At 48.5% G+C, this 27,941-nt stretch overlaps 2 protein-coding genes across 5 annotated transcripts; both read right to left on the bottom strand.

Moving 5' to 3' along the window:
* Window positions 1-167: 167 nt before the first annotated feature.
* On the bottom strand, window positions 168-13,126 carry LOC104672221 (killer cell immunoglobulin-like receptor 3DS1). 4 transcript variants are annotated; one of them, XM_030912852.1, is made up of 9 exons: window positions 13,030-13,126; window positions 12,174-12,209; window positions 11,132-11,425; window positions 9,393-9,692; window positions 7,477-7,770; window positions 6,869-6,922; window positions 5,461-5,511; window positions 1,126-1,230; window positions 168-505 (listed from the first exon to the last, which is right to left on the bottom strand). In XM_030912852.1, the coding sequence occupies exons 1-9, from the start codon at window positions 13,061-13,063 to the stop codon at window positions 498-500; spliced, it is 1,176 nt and encodes a 391-aa protein (XP_030768712.1). In that variant the 5' UTR covers window positions 13,064-13,126; the 3' UTR covers window positions 168-497. The 4 variants fall into 4 exon arrangements, with proteins under 4 accessions (XP_030768712.1, XP_030768713.1, XP_030768715.1 ...); XM_030912853.1 differs by lacking the exon at window positions 6,869-6,922; XM_030912855.1 differs by lacking the exons at window positions 168-505; window positions 6,869-6,922 and adding an exon at window positions 542-805.
* Window positions 13,127-14,999: 1,873 nt separating this feature from the next.
* Window positions 15,000-27,432, bottom strand: LOC104681114 (killer cell immunoglobulin-like receptor 3DL1). Its single transcript, XM_030912850.1, is given in 10 exon segments — window positions 15,000-15,532; window positions 15,534-15,683; window positions 15,783-15,835; window positions 16,299-16,400; window positions 19,208-19,258; window positions 21,869-22,162; window positions 23,771-24,070; window positions 25,510-25,803; window positions 26,552-26,587; window positions 27,351-27,432. Coding segments are annotated over 10 exon segments (1,437 nt in total). The 5' UTR covers window positions 27,385-27,432; the 3' UTR covers window positions 15,000-15,409.
* Between the last annotated feature and the right edge of the window lie 509 nt (window positions 27,433-27,941).

Genomic DNA, 27,941 nt, shown 5'->3' with positions numbered 1-27,941 from the left:
TGTTTGGAATTGTGAGTTCCTCAGTGTGACTGCAGCCTCAAGTAGGACTAGGAAGCAAGTCAGTTAGTTTGGAGACGTGGGCAGGGGTCAAGTGAAGTGGAGAATGGTGGGCTAAGTAAAGGAGTGCGTGTTCTCTCCAGCAGGCAGTGGGAACCACCGACATTGGCAAGCAAGAGAGAGCCAGCAGATTTGTGGTGTGAGGAAGAGCAATGCTCTAAGATGCAGAGTCGAGACTTCAGATTCTAGCTGCTGGCACATTGGAGCTGTCAAGCTGGTTTTGAGACAGGGCTGTTGTCTCCCTAGAAGACCCCCTCAAGACCTGTCTGTGGTGCTCATGGGCAGGAGACAGGGATCTGGGTTCAGCATCTGGAAGCTTTATGTACACGCTGGTATCTGTTGGGGATGTCTTGGGCTTCTGAGAAGGGCGAGTGATTTTTCTCTGTGTGAAAACGCAGTGATCCAACTGTGCGTATGTCACCTCCTGAGGGTCTGGTTCATCAGAGTCCTGGAGAAAGGGAAATGTTGAGTGAGGGAGGGGCTCACATTCTTCAGGACTAGTAGGGAATAAGACTGTATCCATGAGTCTGGGCTGAGGAGGAACTATCTCCCTGTTCATTGTTCTGTCCCCCACAGGCTCTTGGTCCATTACAGCAGCATCTGTAGGAGATGGAGGTCATCAAAAGAACAGGGGGGGCACTTCTGGGTCGTCATTTCATGAGCAGATACCAACACACAGGGGGAGACTGTAGGTGCCTGAGGTCCCTCAGCTGCCCACAGCCAGACTCAGACATTCTATCTCTCTGAGCTGAAGGACCCATCCCATGAAGAGCTGTCAGTTCCCATCCCAGTGATTCTGCCTCCCACTTTCTGCCTGTCATGGAACCTTCTGGATGTCAGTGGCTGCAGGGACACGAGGATACAGTTCAGAATCTGGCAATGGTCTGTGAGCTGAAGGCAGGGGCAGGGTGTCTGGTGCTCTCTCTAGAAAGCTCTGCCTCTGTGGCTCCTGCTTTGGGCCAGAGACCATCCTGCCGGTGAGAAACACACACCTGCATGCTCCCATCCTCCTCATCCTTCCTCCCCACACGGCTCTGAGGTCTCTGGCCTCTGCCTCGTGAGACTTACTCTTTTTGTCGGAGCACCAGCGACGAAGGAGAACGAAGAGGAGGATGGTGAAGAAGATGGTGGCCACCGAGTACCTAATCACAATAGGCAGGTGTCTGGTGATACCTGGAGGAAGATAGGAATCCATTGAGAAGCTCACCAAAGCAGCTCCTCTTTGTGGATTGTCTCTCATTTCTTGCTTGCCAGGCAACCCCATAAAACATCTCTTTAGGACAAGCACCCATGTTGTGGGAGACCCAGCTTTCTCCTGCTTTCTCAGTTATAGTTTTCATAATAACCACAGAATGTGCTGATGTGACACCTGCTATTGTATGGATGTTTGACCCCTTCAAACTTCACTCTGAAATGTAACCCTGAGTTTGGGAGGTGGTGCCTATGGGGACATGTTTGGGTGATGGGGTTGGATCCATCATGAATAGATTAATGCTGCCCCACATGACGGGGTTAGCACGTTCTCCCTCTATTAGTACTCTGGAGAGTTGGTTCTTAAAAGGAGCTTGGAAACTCCATCACACCCCCTTTCTCCCTGTCTTGCCGTGTGATCTCAGTGGTCTCTGCACATGTAGGCCCCCCTTCTCTTCTACTAGAGTAGGAGCAGCCTGAGGCTGCAGCCAGAAATAGATGCTGGTGTCCTGCCTCTTGTGCAGCTTGCAGAACCGTGAGCCAACCAATTGTCTTTTCTGTAGAAGTTACCCAGGCTCAAGTGTTCTTTTACAGCCTCAAAAAGGGACTAAGACAGCAACATCCTGAGCTCAGGAGGAACGTCCCAGAACAGCTGGACTGTCTTCCTGTTCTTCCCAGAGGAGGACGTCATGCAGTGGTTGAGGTCAGTGCTTCCTGTGGCTCCAGGGTACAAAACCCAGGCTGGGCTGCTTTCTGGGTTTCCCCAGCTGCAGTGCAAATGGGGTGACTCCATATGTCTCGAGCAGCTTTTCTGAGTCTTGGAGGACTGGCTCACACTGAAATGTAGGCTTCTGTTGTCACTTGCTGGTTATCTGTTAGTAGTGAACCTGCCTATGTCACGTATTCTCTGTGTGTTCTGTCTCCCTGGAGTGACGGTGAGTGATAGAAATTGGCATAGCCCCAGGTGCAGTACAGGAGGTGTTTAGAGTCTTCTCTGGGAAGACTGGACTGGGATTGATACACAGTGAATGTGCTTTACAATGTCTACAGCCACAACCCTCTTGACTCAAGCACATTGCATTCAGCAAGAAAAGGCATAAAGTGAAATCAAGATCAAAAAAGTGAAGTAGAAATGTCATATATCAAACAGCCAGGAAATAATGATGAGGCTCGTGAACAACGTGCTGCTTTTTGTGATCCTGGAAGTCATATATTAGGCTGTTGTTCTACCTGAGAGTCCGGGGGAAGGGCAAACCCCTCCATCATCTATTGCTTCGGTACAACTTGTCCTTCTGTGAATTCGTACAAAAGGTGACCAGGAGATATTGCTGGCGCTGTTCTCTGAGTCCAAGGTCTGAGCTCCAAAGAATATTGGTTTTTACCTTCCCACGGTCTATCTGCGTCTCTTAATGTGATAGGAAGTAGGGGTGAGGTGGGGGATTTGGGTGAAGGGGCAAGTTTTATGCCATGAACACAGCACTTTCTCTATTCCAGCACTTGTGCTGGTGGGTTCAGGGGCCTTTCATATTTTCCATATGATCTCAAGCTCACAGAAAGCAAACAGGGAAGAGGTTTTTGGCTGATTTTCTAATGGATAAGATAAAGGATCAAAGAAGTCATTATAGAGAAATAGAAAAATGATAATTGGGATTGAAGTGCCTTTGTCATTCGTGTATGTTATATTACATTTATGTGTTTTGTATTTTTATTTTTTGTTCTCATTCTGTCTCACTCTGTCACCCATGGTGTAGCCCAATGACGTGATCTCGGCTCACTGAAACCTCTGCCTCCCGGATGGAAGCCATTCTCCTCCTTCAGCCTCCCGAATAGCTGGTATTACAGGCATGTGCCACCACACCCAGCTAGTTTTTGTTTATTTAGCAGAGTTGGGTTTGACCATGTTGTCTGGGCTGTTCTTGAACTCCTGACCTCAATGGATCCATCCGCGTCAGCCTCCCAAAATGTTGGGTTACTGGTGTGAGCCACTGTTCACAACCTCCTTGTTACATTATAATAAGTCTCTTCCTTTGCAGCACCCCTCATGTATCAATCAGTCCTCTGCCAGGTATTGATTTACATGTAGGAAAAATAAATCTCAGAAAGAAATTAAACAATTAGGAAAAATCAAACCAGGCATGCCCTCCCTGTGAATTATTCTACCTCACATACACATCTTCTATCCATCTACTTCATTCATTTGGTGTCTAAATACGCAACACATTTCACCAGTGGGTGGGAATTGCCTTTTCCACAGTCTCCTAGATTCCAGTTATGCACCTGAGCCTCCCTTATTTTCATGTCAGTCACTATTAGTCATGTAGGGATTCCTAGTTAGCCCCGTGGTGAATCCAAGGGCTATGAGTATAAACACACACTCCTTGTCCTCCTTAGTTTCCTGTGTGCCCAGTGTGCTCTTCTCTCTCTCCAGTGGTCTTGTAATTCTCCCCATCTCATTCCCAGCGTTTCAGGCAGAGCCTCTTCCTTCCACCTAAGATTGTTTTCACCTTCGTGCCTTCACGGTTGACAATTGTGTGTGGAAAATCCTTCCGCCAGTCTTCCAGGGGTTAAACTATTTTTTTCATTAAGATCACAAGTATTATTTGATCAGTGAGAACTTCTCTGTGACCTGAAATCATACACTCAGCATTATCTGTTATTTAGTTTAAATTCTGGCTGAGTGCCGTGGTTCACGCCTATAATCCGAGCACTTTGGGAGGCTGAGGTGGTCAGTTTATTTAGATTGGCAGTTGGAGATAGACTGGGCCACATGGTGAAACATCGTCTCTACCAAAAATCTACAAAAAGAGTTAGCCAGGTGTGGTGGCGGGTGCCTGTATCCAAGCTACTCGAGAGGCTGAGGCAGAAGAATCACTTGAACCCAGGAGGCGGAGATTGCAGTGAGCCAAGATCGTGACACTGCACTCCAGCCTCAGGGATAGAATGAGACTCCGTCTTAATAAATACATAATTAATAAATCCATAAATAAATCGATTTCATGCACCGATGTTTCCCAATGGATCAGCCATTTATAGGTCCACTTGTGCATTCATTTTCTTTCCTCTCGTTTACCCATCTGCAACATCAGTGTCCCAAGAGCAGGCCAAATGCATCCTGTTTACTATTTGTGGAAGGCAGGAGAATCCACCCCACCCCAAAAATGTCCATGTCCTAGCCTTCATACCTTGTAAATATGTGATTATACGTGGAAAAGAGGAATGAAGATTTCAGATGGAATTACGGTTGCTAATCAGCTGAACTGAAAAGGAGGGTATCCTGGATGATTTTAGGGAGATGATGATAGATTATCCTGGTGAACCCAATAAAATCCCAAAGTCCTTAAGAAATGAGGAAGAAAGCAGAGGAACATTCAGAGAAAGAGGCGTGGACAAGGAAGAAGGGTCTGAGTGATGCCATGTGAGACATGACCAGTCTTTGTGGGTTTTGAGGAAGGAAGAAGGGGACCAGGAGCCAAGGACCGTGGGAGCCTCTAGAAACTGGGACATGTGGAAAGCAGATTCTTGCCTGGAACCTTCAGAGAGAAGGCAACCTTGCTGTCACCTTGATTTTAGCCCTGTGAGATGCATTTCATCCTTTGAGCTCCAGCACTGTAAGATAATTCAAAAGCCATTTTGTTTTCATCCACCAATTTTGTGGAAATTTGTTATGGCAACAGTAGGAAAGGATTCTAACTGCACGGCCTGAGCATAGGACTGTGGCTGAATGAGTCAGTGAGTTGAAGTGTGCGTACATGAGCTCTGTTCTCCTTTACTGCAATGCTTTCTCTGCTGATTCAGCCAGGGTTGCCTCATGACCAACAGGAGTTCATTCCTTGGCAAGTGGAACTTCTCTAAAACACCTCACCCTCATTAGATGTTCCCTTCCCTTCCCTCTTTCAAGCCCCCAGGAATTTATCCTCCAGTTAGGAATGCAGGGAGAACAAACACTACATTTTTCGTGAGAAGGATGTCAGATTTCCAGTCATTCTTTCAGCTTGTAGGAGGTCTCAGCTGCAGAAGATTAGAGATTAAGAGACTTCACGGAGCCCTGTGCTGGGCCCAGATCTCTTTTGCTGTTGGAGTGTCTGGAGTTCAGAGAGATGGTGGAGGACAGGTCCACAATCAGAGCTGGAAGGTACTGAGCCAAGGCTTGAATCCAAGGCTTCCACCTCCTCAGGTTTCCAAAAGCAGAGATAAGAGGGATTCTTTACTCACCGGTTTTGCAGCTTGGTTCAGTGGGTGAAGGCCAACTACTTGAAGGGTTTCCTAGAATACAGACAGGAGAGGGGTGAGGAAATGAGGGTGCCTGTCCTCTACTCAAGGGAAATCTTTCAGGTTCGTTCACTGCAGGGAATGAAATTGCACCTCTACCTCTCACCATTCACAAAAGTGAAATCAAAACGGATTGAATACATGAGTCTAAGTCCTGAACCTATGAAACACATAGAATAAAATATTGGGGAAATGCTTCAGGACATTTGTCTGAGAAAAGACATTTTGTTTAAAACCTCAAAAACACAAGTAATCAAAGCAAAAAATGGACCACAGGGATTACATCAAACTAAGCAGCTTCCGCACTGCAAAACTAGCAACCAACAAAGTGAAGAGACAACCCACAGAATGGGAGCCAATATTTGCAGACTATGCATCTGAGACGGGATTCATAACTAGAAATATAAGAAGCTCACATAACGCAATAAAACAAATAATTTAACTAAAAAATGAGCAAAAGACTTGAACAGACATTTCTCCACAAACAAAACATATAAATAGCCATCATGTGTATGAAAGTGTTCAGTATCACTCATCATTAGAGAAATGCAAATGAAACATCACAATGAATTTTCATCTCACCCCATTAAAATGGCTTTTAACCATTCGACAAGCAAAACAAATGCTGGCAAGATGGTAGAGAAAGGAGAATCCTGGTACTCCGTTGTTAGGAAGGTAAATTAATACAGCCATTATGCAGAAAAGTATGGAAGTCCTTTAAGAAACTAAAAAGAGGCTGGGCATGGTGGCTCACGCCTGTAATCTCAGCACTTTGGGATACCAAGGAGGGCACCTCATTGGAGATCAGGAGTTTGAGAGCAGCCTGATCAACGTGGGGAAACTCTGTCTATACTAAAAAATACAAAATGTAGCCAGGCGTTGTGGCATGCATCTGTAATCCCAGCTACCAGGGAGGCTGAGGCAGAAGAATCATTTGAATCCAGGAGGCCTCTGCCTCCCAGGAGGTTGCAGTGAGCCTAGATTGTGTCAGTTGCACTCCATCCTGGGCTACAGAGGAAAGCTCTGCCTCAAAAACAAAAACAGAACAAAATCCAAACAAAAGACTAAAAAGAGAATTTTCATAGTGTTCACAAATTCACTACTGGGTTTACATCCAAAGGAAAGGACTTCAGTGTGTCGAAGTTCTATCTGCACTCCCATGACTGTTCCAGCAGAGTTCACAGTAGCCAAGATGTGGAGTCAACGCACCTGCCCCTCAGTGGGTGAATGGATAGAGAGAATGTGGTACATACACACAGTGGAGACTACTCATCCATAGAGACAATAACATCCGACATTTGCAGCCACATGGATGGAACTGGAGCTCATTACAAGGATTGCCATTTCTCACCCTTATGCAGGAGCTCTAAAGTGGATCTCAAGAAGGTAGAGAGTAGAATGGTGGCTACCAGAGGCCGGGAAGGAAACGGTGGAGGGTAAACACAAAACAAAGCAAAAAAGAGAACAAAACAGAATATAAATGTGTTTATGACCACTAGACTTGACACTTAAAAATGGTAATGGTGGTAAATTTTGTAGGTATTTTTAACCTTAACAAATATTTTTTCAAATGAAAAGAAAAGGGTGTAAGGGTTGCTGGTGATGATATCTCTGTGTGGGCGAGAGGTCAGGATGGGCGTCTGGTGAATGGGTAAGGATGAGGGGCTGAGGGAACCTCTGATCTCCCCAAACTGAGCCCAGTCTCCCGTCCTCTGAGTCTGTCCTGACCAGTTTCTCCATCTGCCTGGGTGCCTGGAGTGCTGACCGCGGACCACCACGCAGGCCATGCAGGAGGGTTTGGAGGGGCCCTCTCTGCCATCCTGCATCCTGATCCCACCCTCACACCGAGGCTTGGTCTTCTCTCTGAACCTGTCCATGCTTCTCTCCCTCATCAGCAGCAAGTTCCTCAGCTATGGCTGTGGGATCATAAGACATGGGACAGGCATGGGGTTTCCTCACCCGTGACAGAAACAGGCAGTGGGTCACTCGGGTCTGACCACTCGTAGGGTGCGATATGGAAAGAACCGAAGCATCTGTAGGTTCCTCCGTGGGTGGCAGGGCCCAGAGGGAAGTCGGCCTGGAATGTTCCGTTGACGCTTGGCACTGCAGGGAGACTAAGTTCACGGGCCTCCCCCTCCCTGGATAGATGGTACATGTCAAACGAGGTCTGGGAGCTGCAGGACAAGGTCATGTTCTCTCCTGCCTGCACCATGGGGCCTGGCTGGGCTGAGAGAGAAGGTTTCTCATATTTACCTGGAAGGAGAAGAGGCAGTTTCCTCAGGGAGTTTCTTCCTTGTCACAGCTCCCCTCACACCTGAGCTGAGAACTCACTCCCCTGCTCTGTGGCCTAATTCTCTCTCTCACCCTCCACCCCGTCTCTCTTCATGTCTGTTTCCTCCTTCCACTTTCTCTGTCTCTCTAACTCTCTGATCTCACTTCCCCACCCCGTGGTGTGTTTTCGCTTTTTGTATTGTTTTCTTCTCTCTGACCCTCCTTGGATGGTTGACTTGATCTTCCTTTTTCTTTAATTCTGAGTTTCTCACTTTCTGTTTTGTTCATAACCTTCTGCACATTTCTATCTATTATCTATCGATCAATCGATCTATCTACTACCTGTCAATCTGTCAATTAGCTATCTGTAATCTATATCTGTGTATCATTTATCTATCTCTCTAGCAATTGTCTGTCTCTCTATCCACCATCTATCTATTATCTCTATGTATGTATCATCTGTCTATTCCCTCTCTATCTGTCTGCCTCTCTGTCTGTATGTATCGTCTACGTATCTATGTATCTATCTATGTGTCTATCTATCTATCTATCTATCTATCTATCTATCTATCTATCTATCGATCTATCTATCTATCTATCATCATCATCATCTCTATGTATCATCTATCTATCAATTGCCATCTATATATCTTTAAACCACCCATTATCTATCGTCTACCTATTTATCATCTATCTATATCTATCTATCCATCTACCATCTGTCTCTCTCCATCTCCTTGTCTTTCTCTGCCTCTCAGTCTCTCTACTTCTATCTGGAATCTCTGCAATCCATCCCCACATCTTTATCTATCTCTGTCTTTGTGCCCCTCCCTCAGGGTTCTGATTTTGGAGCTTTTCTCTGCTCCCTTCCATCATTCTCTCCACTCTTCTGCCCTTTTTCTGTCTTTTTATGTGTCTGTGAGTGTCTCAGTCCCCTTCCTCTGGGTCATTCACTGTGTGTTTGTCTTTGCTTTCTGATGTTCCTGATTTCTCTCTGTGTCTCTCAGGAATCCTATCATATGTGGGGTTATGTGGAATATGAGCCTCAGAATCCAGTCTGGGGACCCCAAGTCCACACAGCACACAGCGGTTGGTGTTCTGGGGCCATGATATCCTGGGACGATGACTCTCCACTGCACAGAAGGCAGAGGTGTCAGAATCAACACGGTATCTGTAGGCGCCACAACGTCTGAGGCCACAGGGCTGACTCAGGAGAGAAATATGGGTGTCCTTGGGTTCTCCTGGTAGAAACACTTTGTGGAGGTAAAACAGAAATGAGGCTTCTAACCTGTGCCGTCTCTGAGCAAAGTCAGCATGGAAGGACGACTCTCTCTGGGACGTGTCTGTCTGTCTGGGTGTCCCCTTTAACTCTTTCTCTCTTTTCTACCTCCCTGTATGGCTCCTGTGTCTATCCTCTGTTATGACACCTGGTCTCTACTTGTGTCTCCTGTTTCTCTGTCTCTGTTGGTACAGACCTCACCAAGTGAGTCTCTCTCCATAAGAATCCCACACTCATCTTCCTCATAACAACCTGGGGCTTCCAAGTCCTGGATCATTCACTCTGTGTCCCAGTGACAATGAGAAGAATGTCCGGACACTCTCACCTGTGATCACGATGTCCAGGGGGTCACTGGGAGCTGACAACTCATAGGGGGAGTGAGTGACAGAACCATAGCATCTGTAGGTCCCTGGAAGGTCAGACCTCTTGGGACTGATGGAATAGTTGGCCTGGGAACCCCCACCATGGAGCTCTCCAAAAAGGTGCAAAGGCTCCTCAAAGGTCACCTCACTGTGCAGAAAGAAGTGCCCAAACACGGTATCTGATGAACATTGTAGGATGACCGTCTCTCCTGATTTCACCAAGGGACCTGGGAGGGCCAGGAGGGAAGGTTTTTTGTGGACTCCTAGAAAGAGAGGTGGTGAGTTTAGAAGGCGTCTCCCTTTGTCATCATATCCATGGCACCTGGAATGAGTGAGGGTTCCCCTCCCAGCTGTCTGTCTCTCTCCTCCCTCTCTGTGTCTCTGTGTCTTTTTTCCCCTGGTGCAGGTCCCTCCATCTGTGTCCCTCCCTATTCTCTGTCCGTCTGTCTCTAGTAGCCGCAGACGCCCTTCCCACTGAGCTCAGCCTCATCTCTTAGGCTGTTGTATCTGTTTCCCGCTCATCTCTTTCCTGCTGTCTATGTAGGGGTGGAAGAGGAACCATGGCAGGCTGCATGTCCCGGCTCTTAGCAGCCTGGTTCAGTCTCTTTTGGACAAACTGGAGTCCCTGGCAGGAGGTATGAACTGATCAGTAAGGCAGGCACCAGTGTCCACACCCCCTGTTCCTGGTGGGGATTGGGAGCCTCTCCTGCCATGCCTGTGCCTTCTCCATGGCCTCAGCTTCCATAGGGTGGCTCCTGGTGCTGGTTCGAGGAGGATCGACCCCTCCCTATGTGGATGGAGCCTGGTGGTGGCATGAGCGTCCCGCCCTTCCTGATCTCGGGGTTGCCACCCTTCTCCTTGTTTGGTTTCTTTAATTAATTGATTAATTAATTGAGTTTTGAGACAGAGTCTCACTTTTTCACCCAGGCTGGAGTGTAGTGATGTGGTCTTGGCTCACTGCAACTTCTGCCTCCTGGATTCAAGTGATCGAATCCAGTCGTTGGTTTACTCGTGCCCACCACCATGCCCGGCTATCGTTTGGTTTCTTAACTTGTCCTTGACCTGGTTCCTGTGTTGGTTTCCTGTTGCCACTGCAGAAAATTATCACAAACATGGCAGCAAGAGAGAACACACTGACCCCTTCTACTTTTAGAGGCAGAAATTGGATCCAGTTCTCCTGTGCTAAAATCAAGGCATCTACAGGGCTGCGTTCCCTCTGGAGACTCAGCGGAGCAGTTCTCTTGACTTCTCCAGCCCGTAGAGGCCACCTGCCATTGTGGCTCGTGGCCTTCCTCCACCTTCAAAGCCCACAGTGGCTGATGGATTCTCCCACGATGCTGCTCTAATCCCCACTCCCCTCTTCCTCCTCCACTCGTGTGGTCCCTTGTGATTACACTGAGCTCAGCAGGACAGTCCAGGCCGTCTCCCCATCTCAAGGTCAACTCATCAACAACCTGAGCTCCATCTTCCCCTTCAGTCCCCTGCCCTATAGCATAAAGAGTCACAGGCTCCAGGGATTAGAATGTAGCCATATTGGGGACAGTTATTCTTCCCATCACAGCACCCATTTCCCTGTATTCAATCCCCCTTTACCCCAAAGACAGTCAGGTCCTGGGTGATGGGACCCTGGTGGACACCCCCAGCAGAAGCTCTGGGATTCAGGAGGTGGGACAAGGAGAAGCCCAGACAGGAGCCCTCTGACCTGTGACCATGATCGCCAGGGGGTCACTGAGTGCTGACCACTCAGTGGGGGAGTGCGGGTATGAACCCCGACATCTGTAGGTCCCTGCATGTGCCGGGGTCACAGGGCCCATGAGGAAGCTCTCCTGGAATATTCTGCTGTGGAGGATGGGAATGTGGCTTCTGTCGTCTTTGTACAGAGTGAAGTTGGTAAAGTTGTTAAACCCACGACGATAGTAACACCGAAGAGTCACGTTTCCTCCCTGAGGCACCACAGCGCTTGGCTGGGCAGAGAGGAAGGTCTTGTCCTGACCACCTGGAGGAGAAGGAGACGCCATCATAGAGAGGAGAGTGTGGAGCCGCCCCTCCCTCCGTGTGCTCAGAAGATTCTTCCCCTTTCCATGTTTCTAAGGCTCCTACCGCACCTGGGTGCCCAGGGCTATAGGAAGGACCCATCCCACATAGACATGGTGTCTCCCTACAACAAAGGTGTCAGCTGAGAACTTTGAAGAAGTGCTGAATAAGGGACTCTTACTAGATTTTAATACTGCAAGATTACTCACTTAAAACAACACAAAGTAGAGACGGCATGGAGGGCATGTCCTTTGTGAATGGAATATCAGCCAGTGCATGCACTGAGCCCCCATCAGATGATTTGGAATGTCAGGGTCATGGCTGTGGTTTCCCCACCTCTTCTGGTAGAATGACAGCAGCCACACTGCAGCCCTGACCGTCATGGAAACACTGGAGGGTGTGAGTTACACCTTTGTCCTCAGAGGACCTGCTGTTCCTAGCCCTGCTTCCCTCCCTTCCTCAGCCGCTGACACCACTTCCTCCCTGCACACCTCAGCTTGGAGCACCCCAAGCTCACCCCGGTCTTCACAGAGCTTGACTCAGCCAAGGGTAAGAAAGGCCAGAGAGGACGAGGTCAGAAGTGTGAGCCGAGCACCCCTAGGTCCCCCCTTCTTAGTTTATGAGAGACTGTCTGAAAGGACTTCCCTCCTGTTTCAGGAAAATCCTCTTAGGTGGGGAGATGACACCCTAAGGTTTGGGGAAGGACTCACCCATGTATGGACAGGACCTCTGGACCAAGAAGAACCCTGGAAAGAAAGATCATGATGGATGATCCATCTGCAGGCAAACCAGGGCCTCCGTGCTGCCCCCACTGGGCTGTGCATCTGGGCAGCCAGGCCCTTGCTGGGCTGAAGGGAAACTCACCCTGGCTGCCTACCTGCCCCCGCAGCAGGGATCTCAGCTGCGCAGAGACCCAGCCTCCTGATCCAGATCTCCACCCCAGGCCTAGATCTACCCAACAGGCCCACAAGTCCACTCCATGCTGATATCTCTACTCCAGGCCCATATCTCCACTCCAAACCCATATCTCCCCTCCAGGCCCATATCTCCACTCCAGGCCCAGATCTCCACTCTAGTATCATATCGCCACTCCAGGCCCATATCTCCACTCCAGGCCCATATCTACACTCCAGGCCCATATCTACACTCCAGGCCCACATCTCCACTCCAGGCCCAGATCTCCACTCCAGGATCATATCTCCACTCCAGGATGATACCTCCACCCCAGGTTCAAATCTCCACTCCAGGCCCAGATCTCCACTCCAGGCCCAGATCTCCACTGCAGGCCCAGATCCCCACTCCAGTCTCATATCTCCACTCCAGGCCCAGATCTCCACCCCAGGCCCAGATCTCCACTCCAGGCCCAGATCTCCACTCCAAACCCATATCTCCACCCCAGGCCCAGATCTCCACTCCAGGCCCATATCTCCACTCCAGGCCCCAATCTCCACTCCAGGATCATATCTCCACTCCAGGCCCATAACTCAACCTCCAGGTCCAGATCTCCCCTCCAGGCCCAGATCTCCACCCCAGTGCTTCCTCGGTCGATTCCCTTCCAGGACTCACCAACACACGCCACGCTGACGACCATGAGCGACATGGTGCTGCCGGTGCAGACAGGCGGCCGCGCCCCAGCTCAGCTCAGCAGCGCACAGGATGTTATCTGGCGCCCTGCCCATGCAGTTGACGTGCTGACCACATCATGGGAGGGTGACGTACGCAGGCTCTTCCTACCTTGTATGAGGCGCAGCGGGTGCTCACTCAAGAGGGTGAAATGGCTTCCTGGCAATTGTTCTCACTAGAACTGACACCTTGTGTCCTTCACTATAACCAGTTCAAAACACGTTTCAGATCCAACCTCTCAGACACGAGGTTTTTATCTGTGTTTCAAACTCTTCTTTGTGTGTAATATGCAAAATATCTATAGGTATTATGAACGTTGTCAGAGCAATTGTGACGAATAAACCATTAGGATGTTTCATGCTTGTATTTCTAGTATGACAGCAGAACCAGTTTAAATGATTTAAATACCCAGGGAAGGATTATGCAATTATTTACAATCTTAGAACTGTTCTTTATCAGCAAAACCCACACGTAAATTCTGGATTTTTGTCGTTTTATCTACAATTTGTCTCATGACCCGAGAGTCCGGAGTCCCAACTCATGGTTCGCTCTCTCTCTGTCTCTCTGCCTCCCTCATTTTAAATTGTATGGAAATATCCAGTAACATAATGCTATAGAAAATCAAGTGTCCCCCAGCACTTTGGGAAGCCGAGGTGGGCGGATCAACCGAGGTCGGGAGTTCGAGACCACCCTGGCCAACTTAGTGAAACCATGTCTCTGCTAAAAATACAAAAATTAGCCGTGCCTGGTGGTGGGCTAATGCCAGCTACTCAAGAGTCTGAGGCAGGAGAATCTCTTGAACCTGAGAGGCAGAAGTTGCAGTGAGCCGAGATCGTGCCACTGCAGTCCAACCTGGGCGACAGAGCGAGACTCCGCCTCAAGAAATATTTTAAAAAGCCTAGCAAATAACCTATAATAAAAAACTAGAGGACTCCAGCTACCAAATTTTAAGGGTTTGTATAAGCCTGCATAATGTGCAGCATCCTCAAGAGAGTGAACACAGAGAGCCCCTTATCAGAAAACAGTGTCTAAAATACATCCGTGCACATGCAGTCCTGTTAGAGTTCACAAAGGCTGCCGTGTGGTTTAAGGTGGAATAGAACGTCTTCTCGATAGATAACATGGGCCCACGGGTTACACATAGAAAAAAATAAATCTACACGTATTCTCACACTATAAACCACTTCTTGTTTTTTATCTTGTTATTGTAAGTTTTTAATGATTCATATTTAAAACTGAGAAATAAAAGTTAAATACAGTCGTCCTTCACTATTCCTGGGTGATTGGTTTCAGGATCTTGGCTCAGATACCACAATCTGCAGGTGCTCAAGCCTCTTACGTAAAATGGCAGACCATTGGCATATAATCCATGTTCACCCTCCTGTATACATGAAATCATCTCTAGATTACTTATAATTCCTGACACAGCCTACACACCATTCCATTTGTGTGCATTCAACACAGTTTTGCTTTTTGAAACTTTGCGGATTTTTTCCCTGAATATTTTTGATTTATAGTTGGCTCAACAAACACCTGTAAACCCCACAGATCTGGAGGAGCGACTGTGTATTTATAGTATGAGAGATGATGTGTGGACATGTGTCCCCGTGGAGATGAGACAAACAAGGCCTATGACTCTACAGATGTTTCATCTTGGATTGGCTCTGCCAGCTTTCCAGGTGTGCAGAGAGTAAGAATATCACTTGTTCATCTGATTCATGATCCTTGTAACCTCCTATGCGCCGCATTGTTGGATGGAAATTGGAGTTCCAGACAGAAATCAGGCTGCACCTGCTTCCAGAAGCTCAGAGTCCAGGGGTGAGAACCCAGTGGAGAACATATGGGGCTATACGGACATAGTAATGATAACACCGGAAACTTTCGGCGAATAAAGAGTCACATTACCTAAAGGATGAGGGCAGATGTGTTTATTTGAAGAGGAGAGAGCTACATTGAAATGATAAAAAAATTTATAAGTTTCACTGCTGACAATGGCTGAAAGATAATCTGAGGGGAGGTGGAACAGCATGAGGGAAGGTGGAACAGCACATGTCTAAGTGCTGTGTTAAGAGGGAGCCTCTTGTATGTTTGGAATTGTGAGTTCCTCAGTGTGACTGCAGCCTTCAGTAGGACTAGGAAGTAAGCCAGTTAGGTTGGAGAGGTGGGCAGGGGTCAAGTGAAATGGAGAATTGTGGGCTAAGTAAAGGAGTGTGTTTTCTCTGCAGCAGGCAGTGGGGACCTTAGACGTTGGTAAGCAAGAGAGAGGCATGTTCAGATTGGTGGTGTGAGGAAGAGCGATGCCCTTAGATGCAGACTCACACCTTCAGATTCCTGCTGCTGGTACATTGGACCTGGTAATCTGGTTTTGAGACAGGGCTGTTGTCTCCCTAGAAGACCCCTTCAAGGCCTGATGGTGGTGCTCATGGACAGAAGACAACTTTCGATCTGGGCTCAGCATTTGGAAGTTCCATGTACACGCTGGTATCTGTTGGGGGTGTCTTGGGCCTCTGAGAAGGGCGAGTGATTTTTCCCCGTGTGAAAACGCAGTGATCCAACTGTGCGTATGTCACCTCCTGAGGGTCTGGTTCATCAGAGTCCTGGAGAGAGGGAAATGTTGAGTGAGGGAGGGGGCTCACATACTTCAGGACTAGTAGGAATAAGATTGGATCCACGAGGCTGGGCCGAGGAGAACCTACCTCCCTGTTCACTGTTCTGTCCCCCTCAGGCTCTTGGTCCATTACAGCAGCATCTGTAGGAGACAAAAGTCATCAGAACAGCTGGGAGGGCACGTCTGGGTCCTCATTTCGTGTGCAGAGCCCAACACACAGTGGGAAGCCGTAAGTGGCTGAGGTCCCTCAGCTGTCAACAGCCAGACTCAGACATTCTGTCTCTCTGAGTTCAAGACCCCTTCCCATGAATGGCTCTCAATTGGCATCCCATTGATTCTGTCTCCCACTTTCTGCCTGTCATGGAACCTTCTCCTGGATGTCAGTGGCTGCAGGGGACATGAGGATACAGTTCAGAATCAGGCAATGGTCTGTGAGCTGAAGGCAGGGACAGGGTGTCTGGCGCTCTCTCTAGAAAGCTCTGCCTCTGTGGCTCCTGCCTTGGGCCAGAGACCATCCTGCCGGTGAGGAACACACACCTGCGTGCTCCCATCCCGCTTCCCCACACGACCCTGAGGTCTCTGGTCTCTGCTTCATGAGACTTACTCTTTTTGTTGGAGCACCAGCGATGAAGGAGAAAGAAGAAGATGGTGAAGAGGATCATGACCACTGAGGTCCCAATCAGAACATGCAGGTGTCTGGGGTTACCTGGAGGAAGAAGAGACTCCAATAAGAAGCTAATCATAGTAGTTCCTTTTTATGGATTGTCTCTCATTTCTTGATTGACAGATAACCTTGCGGAATGTCTCCTTAGGACAAGCGGCCTGATGGCGGGAGACCCAGGTTTCTCCTGCTCTCTCAGTTATAGCTCTCTCAGGAACCATGGAACGTGCTGAATATACAACTGCTTTAGTTTAGATGTTTGACCCCTTGAAACCTCACATTGAAATTTAACCCTCAGTGTGGGAGGTTGGGCCTCTTGGGAGGTGTTTGGGTCATGGAAGTGGAACCACCATGAACAGATCAATGCTTTCCCACAGGACGGGGTTAGCAAGTTCTCCCTCTATTAGTACTCTGGACAGCTGGTTGTTAAAAAGAGCTTGGGGCCGGGCGCAGTGGCTCACACCTGTCATCCCAGCACTTTGGGAGGCCAAGATGGGTGGATCACGAGGTCAGGAGATCGAGACCATCCTGGCTAACACGGTGAAAGCCGTTTCTACTAAAAATACAAAAAATTAGCCAGGCGTCGTGGTGGGCGGCTAGGTAGCTGGGTTAGAGGCATGAACCACCACCATTGACAGCCTTGTATATTATGCTGTAATCGGTCCCTTCGTTTGCTCCATGCCTCATCTATCTATCACTCTTCTGCCAGGTATTGATTGACATGTAGGAGAAATAAATCTCAGAAAGAAACAAATGAAGCAAGGAATAAACAACTAGGAAAAATCAAACCCAGCAAGCCCTCCCTGCAAATGATTCTACCTCACAAACATATCCTGTATCCATCCACTTCATCCACTTAGTGTCTAAATCAGCACCACGTTTCACCAGTGGGGCGGGAATCGCCTTTTCCACGGTCTCCTAGATTCCAGTTACGCACCCGGGCCTCCCTTATGTTCATGTCAGTCACTATTAATCATGTAGGGATTCCTACTTAGCCCGAGGGGAATCCAAGGGCTGTGAGTATAAAACACACACTCCTTGTTCCTCTTTAGTTTCCTGTGTGTGTGTGCTCTTCTCTCTCTCCAGTGGTCTTGTAATTCTCCCCATCTCATTCCCAGCATTTCAGGCAGAGCCTCTTCCTTCCACATAAGATTGTTTTCACCTTTGTGCCTTCACGGCTGACAGCTGTGTGTGGAAAATCCTTCCGCCAGTCTTCCATTTTTTTCATTAGCATCACAAATATGTGATTAGTGAGACCTTCTCTGTCACCTGAAATTATACACTCAGCATTATCTATTATTTATTGTAAATTCTGGCTGGGTGTCGTGGCTCATGCCTATAATCCCAGCACTTTGGGAGGCTGAGGCGGTCGGATTACTTGAGATTGGGAGTTCGAGATAGACTGGGCAAAATGGTGAAACATCATCTCTACCAAAAATCTACAAAAAGAGTTAGCCAGGTGTGGCGGTGCATGCCTGTAATCCAAGCTACTTGAGAGGCTGAGGCAGAAGAATCACTTGAGCCAGGATGCGGAGGTTGCAGTGAGCCAAGATCCTGACACTGCACTCCAGCCTAGGGGACAGAGTGAGACTCCATCTTAATACATAAATAATTAAATGAATAAATGAATTTCTTGCACAGATGTTTCGCAATGGATCAGCCATTTATAGGTCCACTTGTGCATTCATTTTCTTTCCTCTCGTTTACCCATCTGCAATGTCAGTGTCCCAAGAGCACAGGCCAAATGCATCCTGTTTACTATTTGTGGAAGGCAGGAGAATCCACCCCACCCCAAAAATGTCCATGTCCTAGCCTTCATACCTTTTGAATATGTGATTTTACATGGAGAGGAGAAATGAAGATTTCAGATGGAATTATGGTTGCTAATCAGCTGAACTGAAAAAGAGGATATCCTGGATGATTTTAGGGAGATGATGATGGATTATCTTGGTGAATGCAATATAATCCCAAAGTCCTTAAGAGATGAGGAAGAAAGCAGAGGGACATTCAGAGAAAGAGGCATGGACAAGGAAGAAGGGTCTGAGTGATGCCATGTGAGACGTGACCAGTCTTTGTGGGTTTTGAGGAAGGAGGAAGGGGACCAGGAGCCAAGGACCGTGGGAGCCTCTAGAAACTGGGACATGTGGAAAGCAGATTCTTGCCTGGAACCTTCAGAGGGAAGGCAGCCTTGCTGTCACCTTGATTTTAGCCCTGTGAGATGCATTTCATCCTTTGAGCTACAGCACTGTAAGATAATTCAAAAGCCGTTTTGTTTTCATCCACCAATTTTGTGGAAATTTGTTATGGCAACAGTAGGAAAGGATTCTAACTGCACAGCCTGAGCATAGGACTGTGGCTGAATGAGTCAGTGAGTCAAAGTGTGCGTGCATGAGCTCTGTTCTCTGTTACTCAAGGCTCTTTCTCTGCTGAGTCAGCCAGGGTTGCCTCATGACCAACAGGAGCTCATTCCTTGGCAAGTGGATCTTCTCTAAAACCCCTCACCCTCATTAGATGTTCCCTTCCTTTCCCTCTTTCAAGCCCCCAGGAATTTATCCTCCAGTTAGGAATGCAGGGAGAACAAACACTGCATTTTTCCTGAGAAGGATGTCAGATTTGCAATCATTCTTCCAGCTTGTAGGAGGTCTCAGCTGCAGAAGATTAGAGATTAAGAGACTTCATGGAGCCCTGTGCTGTGCCCAGATCCCTTTTGCTTTTGGAGTGTCTGGAGTTCAGAGAGATGGTGGAAGACAGGTCCACAATCAGAGCTGGGAGGTGCTGAGCCAAGGCTTGAATTCAAGGCTTCCACCTCCCCAGGTTTCCAAAAGCAGAGATAAGAGGGATTCTTTACTCACCGGTTTTGGAGTTTGGTTCAGTGGTTGAAGGCCAACTACGTGAAGGGTATCCTAGAATAGAAACAGGAGAGAGGTGAGGAAATGAGGGTGCCTGTCCTCTACACAGGGAAATGTTTGAGGTTAGTTCACGGCCAACACTCTGTTATCCAACACTGGGCTCTGGGAGTCCTGGGATCCTCTTGTCCATAATTTTTCTGTGTGTTACCCATTGTCTCGAGACTTTAAGATATAGAGAGAAAACAGAAACATCACATTACCTGACTTAAAAATATGTTACAGAGCTGTAGTAAGCAAAACAGCATGACGTTGGCATAAAGAAAAGTGCAGAGAACAATGGAGAAAAATGAAGAACACAGATATAATCTATTCGTCTACATTCAACGGTTTTTTTTTTTTTTTTTTTTTGAGATGGAAACTTGCTCTGTCACCCAGGCTGGAGTGCAGAGGTGCAATCTCGGCACACAGCAACCTCTGTCTCCTGAATTCAAGCAATTCTCTTGCCTCAGACCCTCGAGTAGTGGTATTACAGGGGCTGACCACCATGCTCAGCTAATTTTTGTGCTTTTAGCGGGGACAGGGTTTTACTATATGGGCCAGGCGGGCCTAAAACTCCTGGTCTCCGGTGATCCACCCACCTTGACCTCTGACAGTGCTGGGATTGCAGGTGTGAGCCACCATGCCCAGCCAATCCAACACATTTTGACAAAGGTGTTAAGAACCTACAATCAGGACAGGACAGTGTTTTCAATAAACGCTGCAGGGAAAACGGGTTATCTGCATGCAGGGAAGGAAACTGCACCTCTACCTCTCACCATTCACAAAAGTCAAATCCAAATGGATTAAATACATGAGTCTAAGTCCTGAACCTATGAAACACGTAGAAGAAAATATTGGGGAAATGCTTCAGGACATTTGTCTGAGAAAAGACATTTTGTTTAAAACCTCAAAAACACAAGTAATCAAAGCAAAAAACAGACCACAGGGATTACATCAAACTAAGCAGCTTCTGCACTGCAAAGTAAGCAACCAACAAAGTGAAGAGACAACCCACAGAATGGGAGCAAATATTTGCAGACCATGCATCTGAGATGGGATTTATAACTGGAAATATAAGAAGCTCACATAACTCAATAAAACAAATAATGTAACTAAAAAATGAGCAAAAGACATGAACAGACATTTCTCCACACACAAAACATATAAATGGCCACGGTGTGTATGAAACACTGTTCAGTATCACTCATCATTAGAGAAATGCAAATTAAAATCACAATGAATTTTCATCTCACCCCATTAAAATGGCTTTTATCTGCAAGACAGGGAAAACAAATGCTGGCAAGATGGTAGAGCAAGGAGAATCCTGGTACCCCGTTGGTAGGAAGGTAAATTAGTACAGCCATTATGCAGAAAAGTATGGCAGTTCTTTAGAAACTAAAAAGAGTCTGGGCATGGTGGCTCATGCCTGTAATCCTAACACTTTGGGAGAGCGAGGCGGGCACCTCACTTGAGGTCAGGAGTTTGAGAGCAGCCTGGCCAACATGGGGAAACCCTGTCCATACTAAAAAATATGAAACATAGCTAGGCATTGTGGCGTACACCTGTAATCCAGCTCCCAGGGAGGCTGAGGCAGAAGAATCATTTGAATCCAGGAGGCCTCTGCCTCCCAGGAGGTTGCAATGAGCCTAGATTGTGTCAGTTGCATGCCAGCCTGGGCTACAGAGGAAAGCTCTGCCTCAAAAACAAAAACAGAACAAAATCCAAACAAAAGACTAAAAGGAATTTTCATAGTGTTCACAAATTCACTACTGGGTTTACATCCAAAGGAAAGGACTTCAGTGTGTCGAAGTTCTATCTGCACTCCCATGACTGTTCCAGCAGAGTTCACAGTAGCCAAGATGTGGAGTCAACGCACCTGCCCCTCAGTGGGTGAATGGATAGAGAGAATGTGGTACATACACACAGTGGAGACTACTCATCCATAGAGACAATAACATCCGACATTTGCAGCCACATGGATGGAACTGGAGCTCATTACAAAGACTCCCATTTCTCACCCTTATGCAGGAGCTCTAAAGTGGATCTCAAGAAAGTGGAGAGTAGAATGGTGGCTACCAGAGGCCGGGAAGGAAACGGTGGAGAGTAAAAACAAAACAAAACAAAAAACAAAACAAAACAGAATATAAATATATTTATGACCACTAGATTTTACACTTAAAAACAGTAAAGGTGGTAAATTTTATAGGTATATTTAACCTCAACAATTATTTTTTCAAATGAAAAGAAAAGGGTGTAAGGGTTGCTGGTGATGATATGTCTGTGTGGGTGAGAGGCCGGGATGGGCTTCTGGGAAATGGGTAAGGTTGAGGGGCTGAGGGAACCTCTGATCTCCCCGAACTGAGCCCAGTCACCCTCCTCTGGGTCTGTCCTGACTAGTTTCTCCATCTGCCTGGGTGCCTGGAGCGCTGACCGCAGACCACCACGCAGGCCATGCAGGAGGGTTTGGAGGGGCCCTCTCTGCCATCCTGCATCCTGATCCCACCCTCACACCGAGGCTTGGTCTTCTCTCTGAACCTGTCCATGCTTCTCTCCATCATCAGCAGGAAGCTCCCCAGCTATGGCTCTGGGATCATAAGACATGGGACAGGCTTGAGGTTTCCTCACCTGTGACAGAAACGGGCAGTGGGTCACTCGGGTCTGACCACTCGTAGGGTGTGGTACGGAAAGAACCGAAGCATCTGTAGGTTCCTCCGTGGGTGGCAGGGCCCAGAGCGAAGTCGGCCTGGAATGTTCCATTGACGCTTGGCACTGCAGGGAGACTAAGTTCATGGGCCTCCCCCTCCCTGGATAGATGGTACATGTCAAACGAGCTCTCGGAGCTGCAGGACAAGGTCACGTTCTCTCCTGCCTGCACTGTGGGGCCTGGCTGGGCTGAGAGAGAAGGTTTCTCATATTTACCTGGAAGGAGAAGAGGCAGTTTCTTCAGGAAGGTTCTTCCTTGTCACAGCTCCCCTCACACCTGAGCTGAGAACTCACTCCCCTGCTCTGTGACCTAATGCTCTCTCTCACCCTCCACCCCGTCTCTCTTCATGTCTGTTTCCTCCTTCCACCTTCTCTGTCTCTCTAGCTCTCTGACCTCACGTCCCCACCCCGTGGTGTGTTTTCCCTTTTGTATTGTTTTCTTCTCTCTGACCCTCCTTGGATGGTTGACTTGATTTTCCTTTTTCTTTAATTCTGAGTTTCTCACTTTCTGTTTTGTTCATAACCTTCTGCACATTTCTATCTATTATCTATCTATCGATCGATCTATCTATCTACTACCTGTCAATCTGTCAATTAGCTATCTGTAATCTATATCTGTGTATCATTTATCTATCTCTCTAGCAATTGTCTGTCTCTCTATCTATCCACCATCTATCTATTATCTATATCGATGTATCATCTGTCTATTCTCTGTCTCTCTGTCTGCCTCTCTGTCTCTATGTATCATCTACGTATCTACGTATCTGTGTCTGTCTATCTATCTATCTATCTATCTATCTATCTATCTATCTATCTATCATCATCATCTCCATGTATCATCTCTCTATCAATCACCATCTATGTATCTATAACGCATCCATTATCTATCATCTACCTATTTATCATCGATCTGTATCTATCTATCCATCTACCATCTGTCTTTCTCCATCTCCTTGTCTTTCGCTGCCTCTCAGTCTCTCTACTTCTATTTGGAATCTCTGCTGTCCATCCCCACATCTTTATCTATCTCTGTCTTTGTGCCCCACCCTCAGGGTTCTGATTTTGGAGCTTTTCTCTGCTCCCTTCCATCATTCTCTCCACTCCTCTGCCCTCTTTTCTGTCTCTTTATTTGTCTGTGAGTCTCTCAGTCCCCTTCCTCTGGCTCCTTCTCTGTGTGTTTATGTCTTTGCTTTCTTGTGTTCCTGATTTCTCTCTGTGTCTCTCAGTAATCGATCATATATGGGATTATGTGGAATATGAGCCTCAGAATCCAGTCTGGGGACCCCAAGTACACACAGCACACAGGGGTTGGTGTTCTGGGGCCATGATGTCCTGGGACGATGACTCTCCACTGCACGAAAGGCAGAGGTGTCAGAATGAACACGGCATCTGTAGGCGCCACAAGGCCTGAGGCCACAGGGCTGACTCAGGACAGAAATATGGGTGTCCTTGGGTTCTCCTGGTAGAAACACTTTGTGGAGGTAAAACAGAAATGAGGCTTCTAACCTGTGCCAAGTCTCTAAGCAAAGTCAGCATGGAAGGACGACTCTCTCTGGAACATGTCTGTCTGTCTGGGTGTCCCCTTTAACTCTTTCTCTCTTTTCTCCCTCCCTGTATGGCCCCTGTGTCTGTCCTCCGTTATGACACCTGGTCTGTACTTGTGTCTCCTGTTTCTCTGTCTCTATTGGTGCAGACTTCACCAAGTGAGTCTCTCTCCATAAGAATCCCACACTCATCTTCCTCATGACCACTTGGGGCTTCCAAGTCCTGGATCATTTACTCGGTGTCCCAGTGACAATGAGAAGAATGTCGGGACACTCTCACCTGTGATCACGATGTCCAGGGGGTCACTGGGAGCTGACAACACATAGGGGGAGTGAGTGACAGAACCGTAGCATCTGTAGGACCCTGAAGGGTCAGATGGCATGGGACCGATGGAATAGTTGGCCTGGGAACCCCCACCATGGAGCTCTCCAACAAGGTGCAAGGGCTCCTCAAAGGTCACCTCACTGTGCAGAAAGAAGTGCTCAAACACGGTATCTGACGAACATTGTAGGATGACCGTCTCTCCTGATTTCACCAGGGGACCTGGGAGGGCCCGGAGGGAAGGTTTTTTGTGGACTCCTAGAAAGAGAGGTTGTGAGTTTAGAAGGCGTCTCCCTTTGTCATCATATCCATGGCACCTGGAATGAGTGAGGGTTCCCCTCCCGGCCGTCTGTCTCTCTCCTCCCTCTCTGTGTCTCCCTGTCTTTTATCCCCTGGTGCAGGTCCCTGCATTTCTCTCCCTCCTTCTTCTCTGTCCGTCTGTCTCTAGTAGCCTCGGACGCCCTTCCCACTGGGCTCAGCCTCATCTCTTAGGCTGTTGTATCTGTTTCCCACTCATCTCTTTCCTGCTGTCTATGTGGGGGTGGAAGAGGAACCACGGCAGGCTGCACATCCAGGCTCTTAGCAGCCTGGTTCAATCTCTTTTGGACAAACTGGAGTCCCTGGCAGGAGGTATGAACTGACCAGTAAGGCAGGCACCAGTGTCCACACTCCCTGCTCCTGGTGGGGATTGGGAGCCTCTCCTGCCATGCCTGTGCCTTCTCCATATCCTCAGCTTCCACAAGGTGGCTCCTGGTGCTGGTTCCAGGAGCATCGACCCCTCCCTGTGTGGATGGAGCCTGGTGGTGGCATCAGTGTCCCGCCCTTCCTGATCTTGGGGTTGCCAACCTTCTCCTTGTTTGGTTTCTTTAATTAATTGATTAATTAATTGAGTTTTGAGACAGAGTGTCACTTTTTCACCCAGGCTGGAGTGTAGTGGTAAGGTCTTGGCTCACTGCAGCTTCTGCCTCCGGATTCAAGCGATTGAAACCAGTCGTTGGATTACTTCCACCCACCACCATGCCCGGCTATTGTTGTTTGGTTTCTTAACTTGTCCTTGACCTGGTTCCTGTGTTGGTTTCCTGTTGCTGCGGCAGAAAATTATCACAAACATGGCAGCAGGAGAGAACACACTGACCCCTTCCACTTCTGGAGACAGAAATTGGATTCAGTTCTCGTGTGCTAAAACCAAGCCGTCTACAGGGCTGCGTTCCCTCTGGAGACTCAGCGGAGCAGTTCTCTTGACTTCTCCAGCCCGTAGAGGCCACCTGCCATTGTGGCTCGTGGCCTTCCTCCACCTTCAAAGCCCACAGTGGCTGATGGAGTCTCCCACGACGCTGCTCTAATCCCCACTCTCCTCATCCTCCTCTTCTCCTTGGTGCCTTGTGATTACACTGAGCCCAGTGGGACAGTCCAGGCCGTCTCCCCATCTCAAGGTCAACTCACAACAACCTGAGCTCCGTCTTCCCCTTCAGTCCCCTGCCCTATAGCATAAAGAGTCACAGGCTCCAGGGATTAGAATGTAGCCATACTCGGGACAGTTATTCTTCCCATCACAGCACCCATTTCCCTGTATTCAATCCCCCTTTACCCCAAAGACAGTCAGGTCCTGGGTGATGGGACCCTGGTGGACACCCCCAGCAGAAGCTCTGGGATTCAGGAGGTGGGACAAGGAGAAGCCAAGACAGGAGATCTCTGACCTGTGACCCTGATCGCCAGGGGGTCACTGAGTGCCGACCACTCAGTGGGGGAGTGCGGGTATGAACCCTGACATCTGTAGGTCCCTGCGTGTGCCGGGGTCACAGGGCCCATGAGGAAGCTCTCCTGGAATATTCTGCCGTGGAGGATGGGAACGTGGCTTCTGTCGTCTTTGTACAGAGTGAAGTTGGTAAAGTTGTAAAGCCCACCACGATAGTAACACCGAAGAGTCACGTTTCCTCCCTTAGGCACCACAGCGCTGGGCCGGACAGACAGGAAGGTCTTGTCCTGACCACCTGGGGGAGAAGGAGGCGCCACCTAAGAGAGGAGGATGTGGAGTCGCCCCTCCCTCCCTCTGCTCAGAAGATTCTTCCCCTTTCCATGTGTCTAAGGCTCCTACCGCACCTGGGTGCCCAGGGCTACAGGAAGGACCCATCCCACATAGACATGGCGTCTCCCTACAACAAAAGTGTCAGCTGAGAACTTTGAACAAGTGCTGAATAAGGGACTCTTACTAGTTTTTAATACTTCAAGGTGACTCACATAAAACAACACAAAGTAGACATGGCATGGAGGGCGTGTCCTTTGTGAATGGAATATCAGCCAGTGCATGCACTGAGCCCCCATCAGAAGATTTGGAATGTCAGGGTCATGGCTGTGGTTTCCCCACCTCTTCTGGTAGAATGACAGCAGCCACACTGCAGCCCTGACCGTCTTGGAAACACTGGAGGGTGTGAGTTACACCTTTGTCTTCAGTGGACCTGCCGTTCCTAGCCCGGCTTCCCTCCCTTCCTCAGCTGCTGACACCACTTCCTCCCTGCACACCTCAGCTTGGAGCACCCCAACCTCACCCCAGTCTTCACAGAGCTTGACTCAGCCAAGGGTAAGAAAGGCCAGAGAGGACGAGGTCAGAAGTGGGAGCCGAGCACCCCAGGGTCCCCCCTTCTTAGTTTATGAGACACTGTCCGACAGGACTTCCCTCCTGTTTCAGGAAAATCCTCTTAGGTGGGGAGATGACACCCTAAGGTTTGGGGAAGGACTCACCCATGTATGGACAGGCCCTCTGGACCAAGAAGAACCCTGGAAAGAAAGATCATGATGGATGATCCATCTGCAGGCAAACCAGGGCCTCCCCTGCTGCCCCTACTGGGCTGTGCGTCTGGGCAGCCAGGCCCTTGCTGGGTTGAAGGTAAACTCACCCCCGCTGCCCACCTGCCCCGGCAGCAGGGATCTCAGCTGCGCAGAGACCCAGCCTCATGACCCAGATCTGCACCCCAGGCGTAGATCTACACAACAGGCCCATATCTCCACTCCATGCTGATATCTCTACTCCAGGCCCATATCTCCACTCCAAACCCATATCTCCCCTCCAGGCTCATATCTCCCCTCCAGGCCCATATCTCCCCTCAAGGCCCATATCTCCACTCCAGGCTTATATCTCCATACCAGGCTCAGATCTCCACTCCAGAACTGTAGCTCCACTCCAGGCCCAGATCTCCATTCTGGGCCCCTTTCTCCACTCCAGGCCCATATCTCCACTCCAGGCCCAGATCTCCACTCTAGGCCCATCCCTCCATGCCAGGCTCATATCTCCACTCCAGGCCCAGATCTTCACTCCAGACCCAGATCTCCACCCCAGGCCCATATCTCCACTCCATACACATATCTGCATCCCAGGCCCATCCCTCCATACCAGGCCCATGTCTCTATCCTAGGCCTATATCTCCACCCCAGGCCCATATCTCCACTCCAGGCCCAGATCTCCACTCCAGGACCATATCTCCACTCCAGGCCCTTATCTCCACCCCAGAGCTTCCTCCGTCGATTCCCTTCCAGGACTCACCAACACACGCCACACTGACGACCATGAGCGACATGGTGCTGCCGGTGCAGACAGGCAGCCGCGCCCCAGCTCAGCTCAGCAGCGCACAGGATGTTATCTGGTGCCCTGCCCATGCAGTTGACGTGCTGACCACATCATGGGAGGGTGACGTACGCAGGCTCTTCCTACCTTGCATGAGGCACAGCGGGTGCTCACTCAGGAGTGGAAAATGGCTTCCTGGAAATTGTTCTCACTAGAACTGACACCTTGTGTCCTTCACTATGACCAGCTCAAAACACATCTCAGATCCAACCTCCCAAACACGAGGTGACTAAAATCTGTGCTGACGTGAAAGACTTTTCACGTATTTTTGTTGTTTTTATCTGTGTTTCAAACTCTTCTCCGTGTATAATATGCAAAATATCTAATAGGTATTATGAGTGTTGTCAGAGTAATTGTGACGAATAAACCAATAGGATGTTTCATGCTTATATTTCTAGTATGACAGCAGAACCAGTTTAAATGATTTAAATACCCAGGGAAGGATTATGCGATTATTTACAATCTTAGAACTGTTCTTTATCAGCAAAACCCACAACATGTCAATTCTGG

The sequence above is a fragment of the Rhinopithecus roxellana genome, chromosome 12, assembly GCF_007565055.1.
Source record: "Rhinopithecus roxellana isolate Shanxi Qingling chromosome 12, ASM756505v1, whole genome shotgun sequence".
NCBI lineage: Eukaryota > Metazoa > Chordata > Mammalia > Primates > Cercopithecidae > Rhinopithecus > Rhinopithecus roxellana.
The sequence above is the reverse complement of the archived record's forward strand: the minus strand, read 5'-3'. Positions and strand labels throughout refer to the sequence as shown.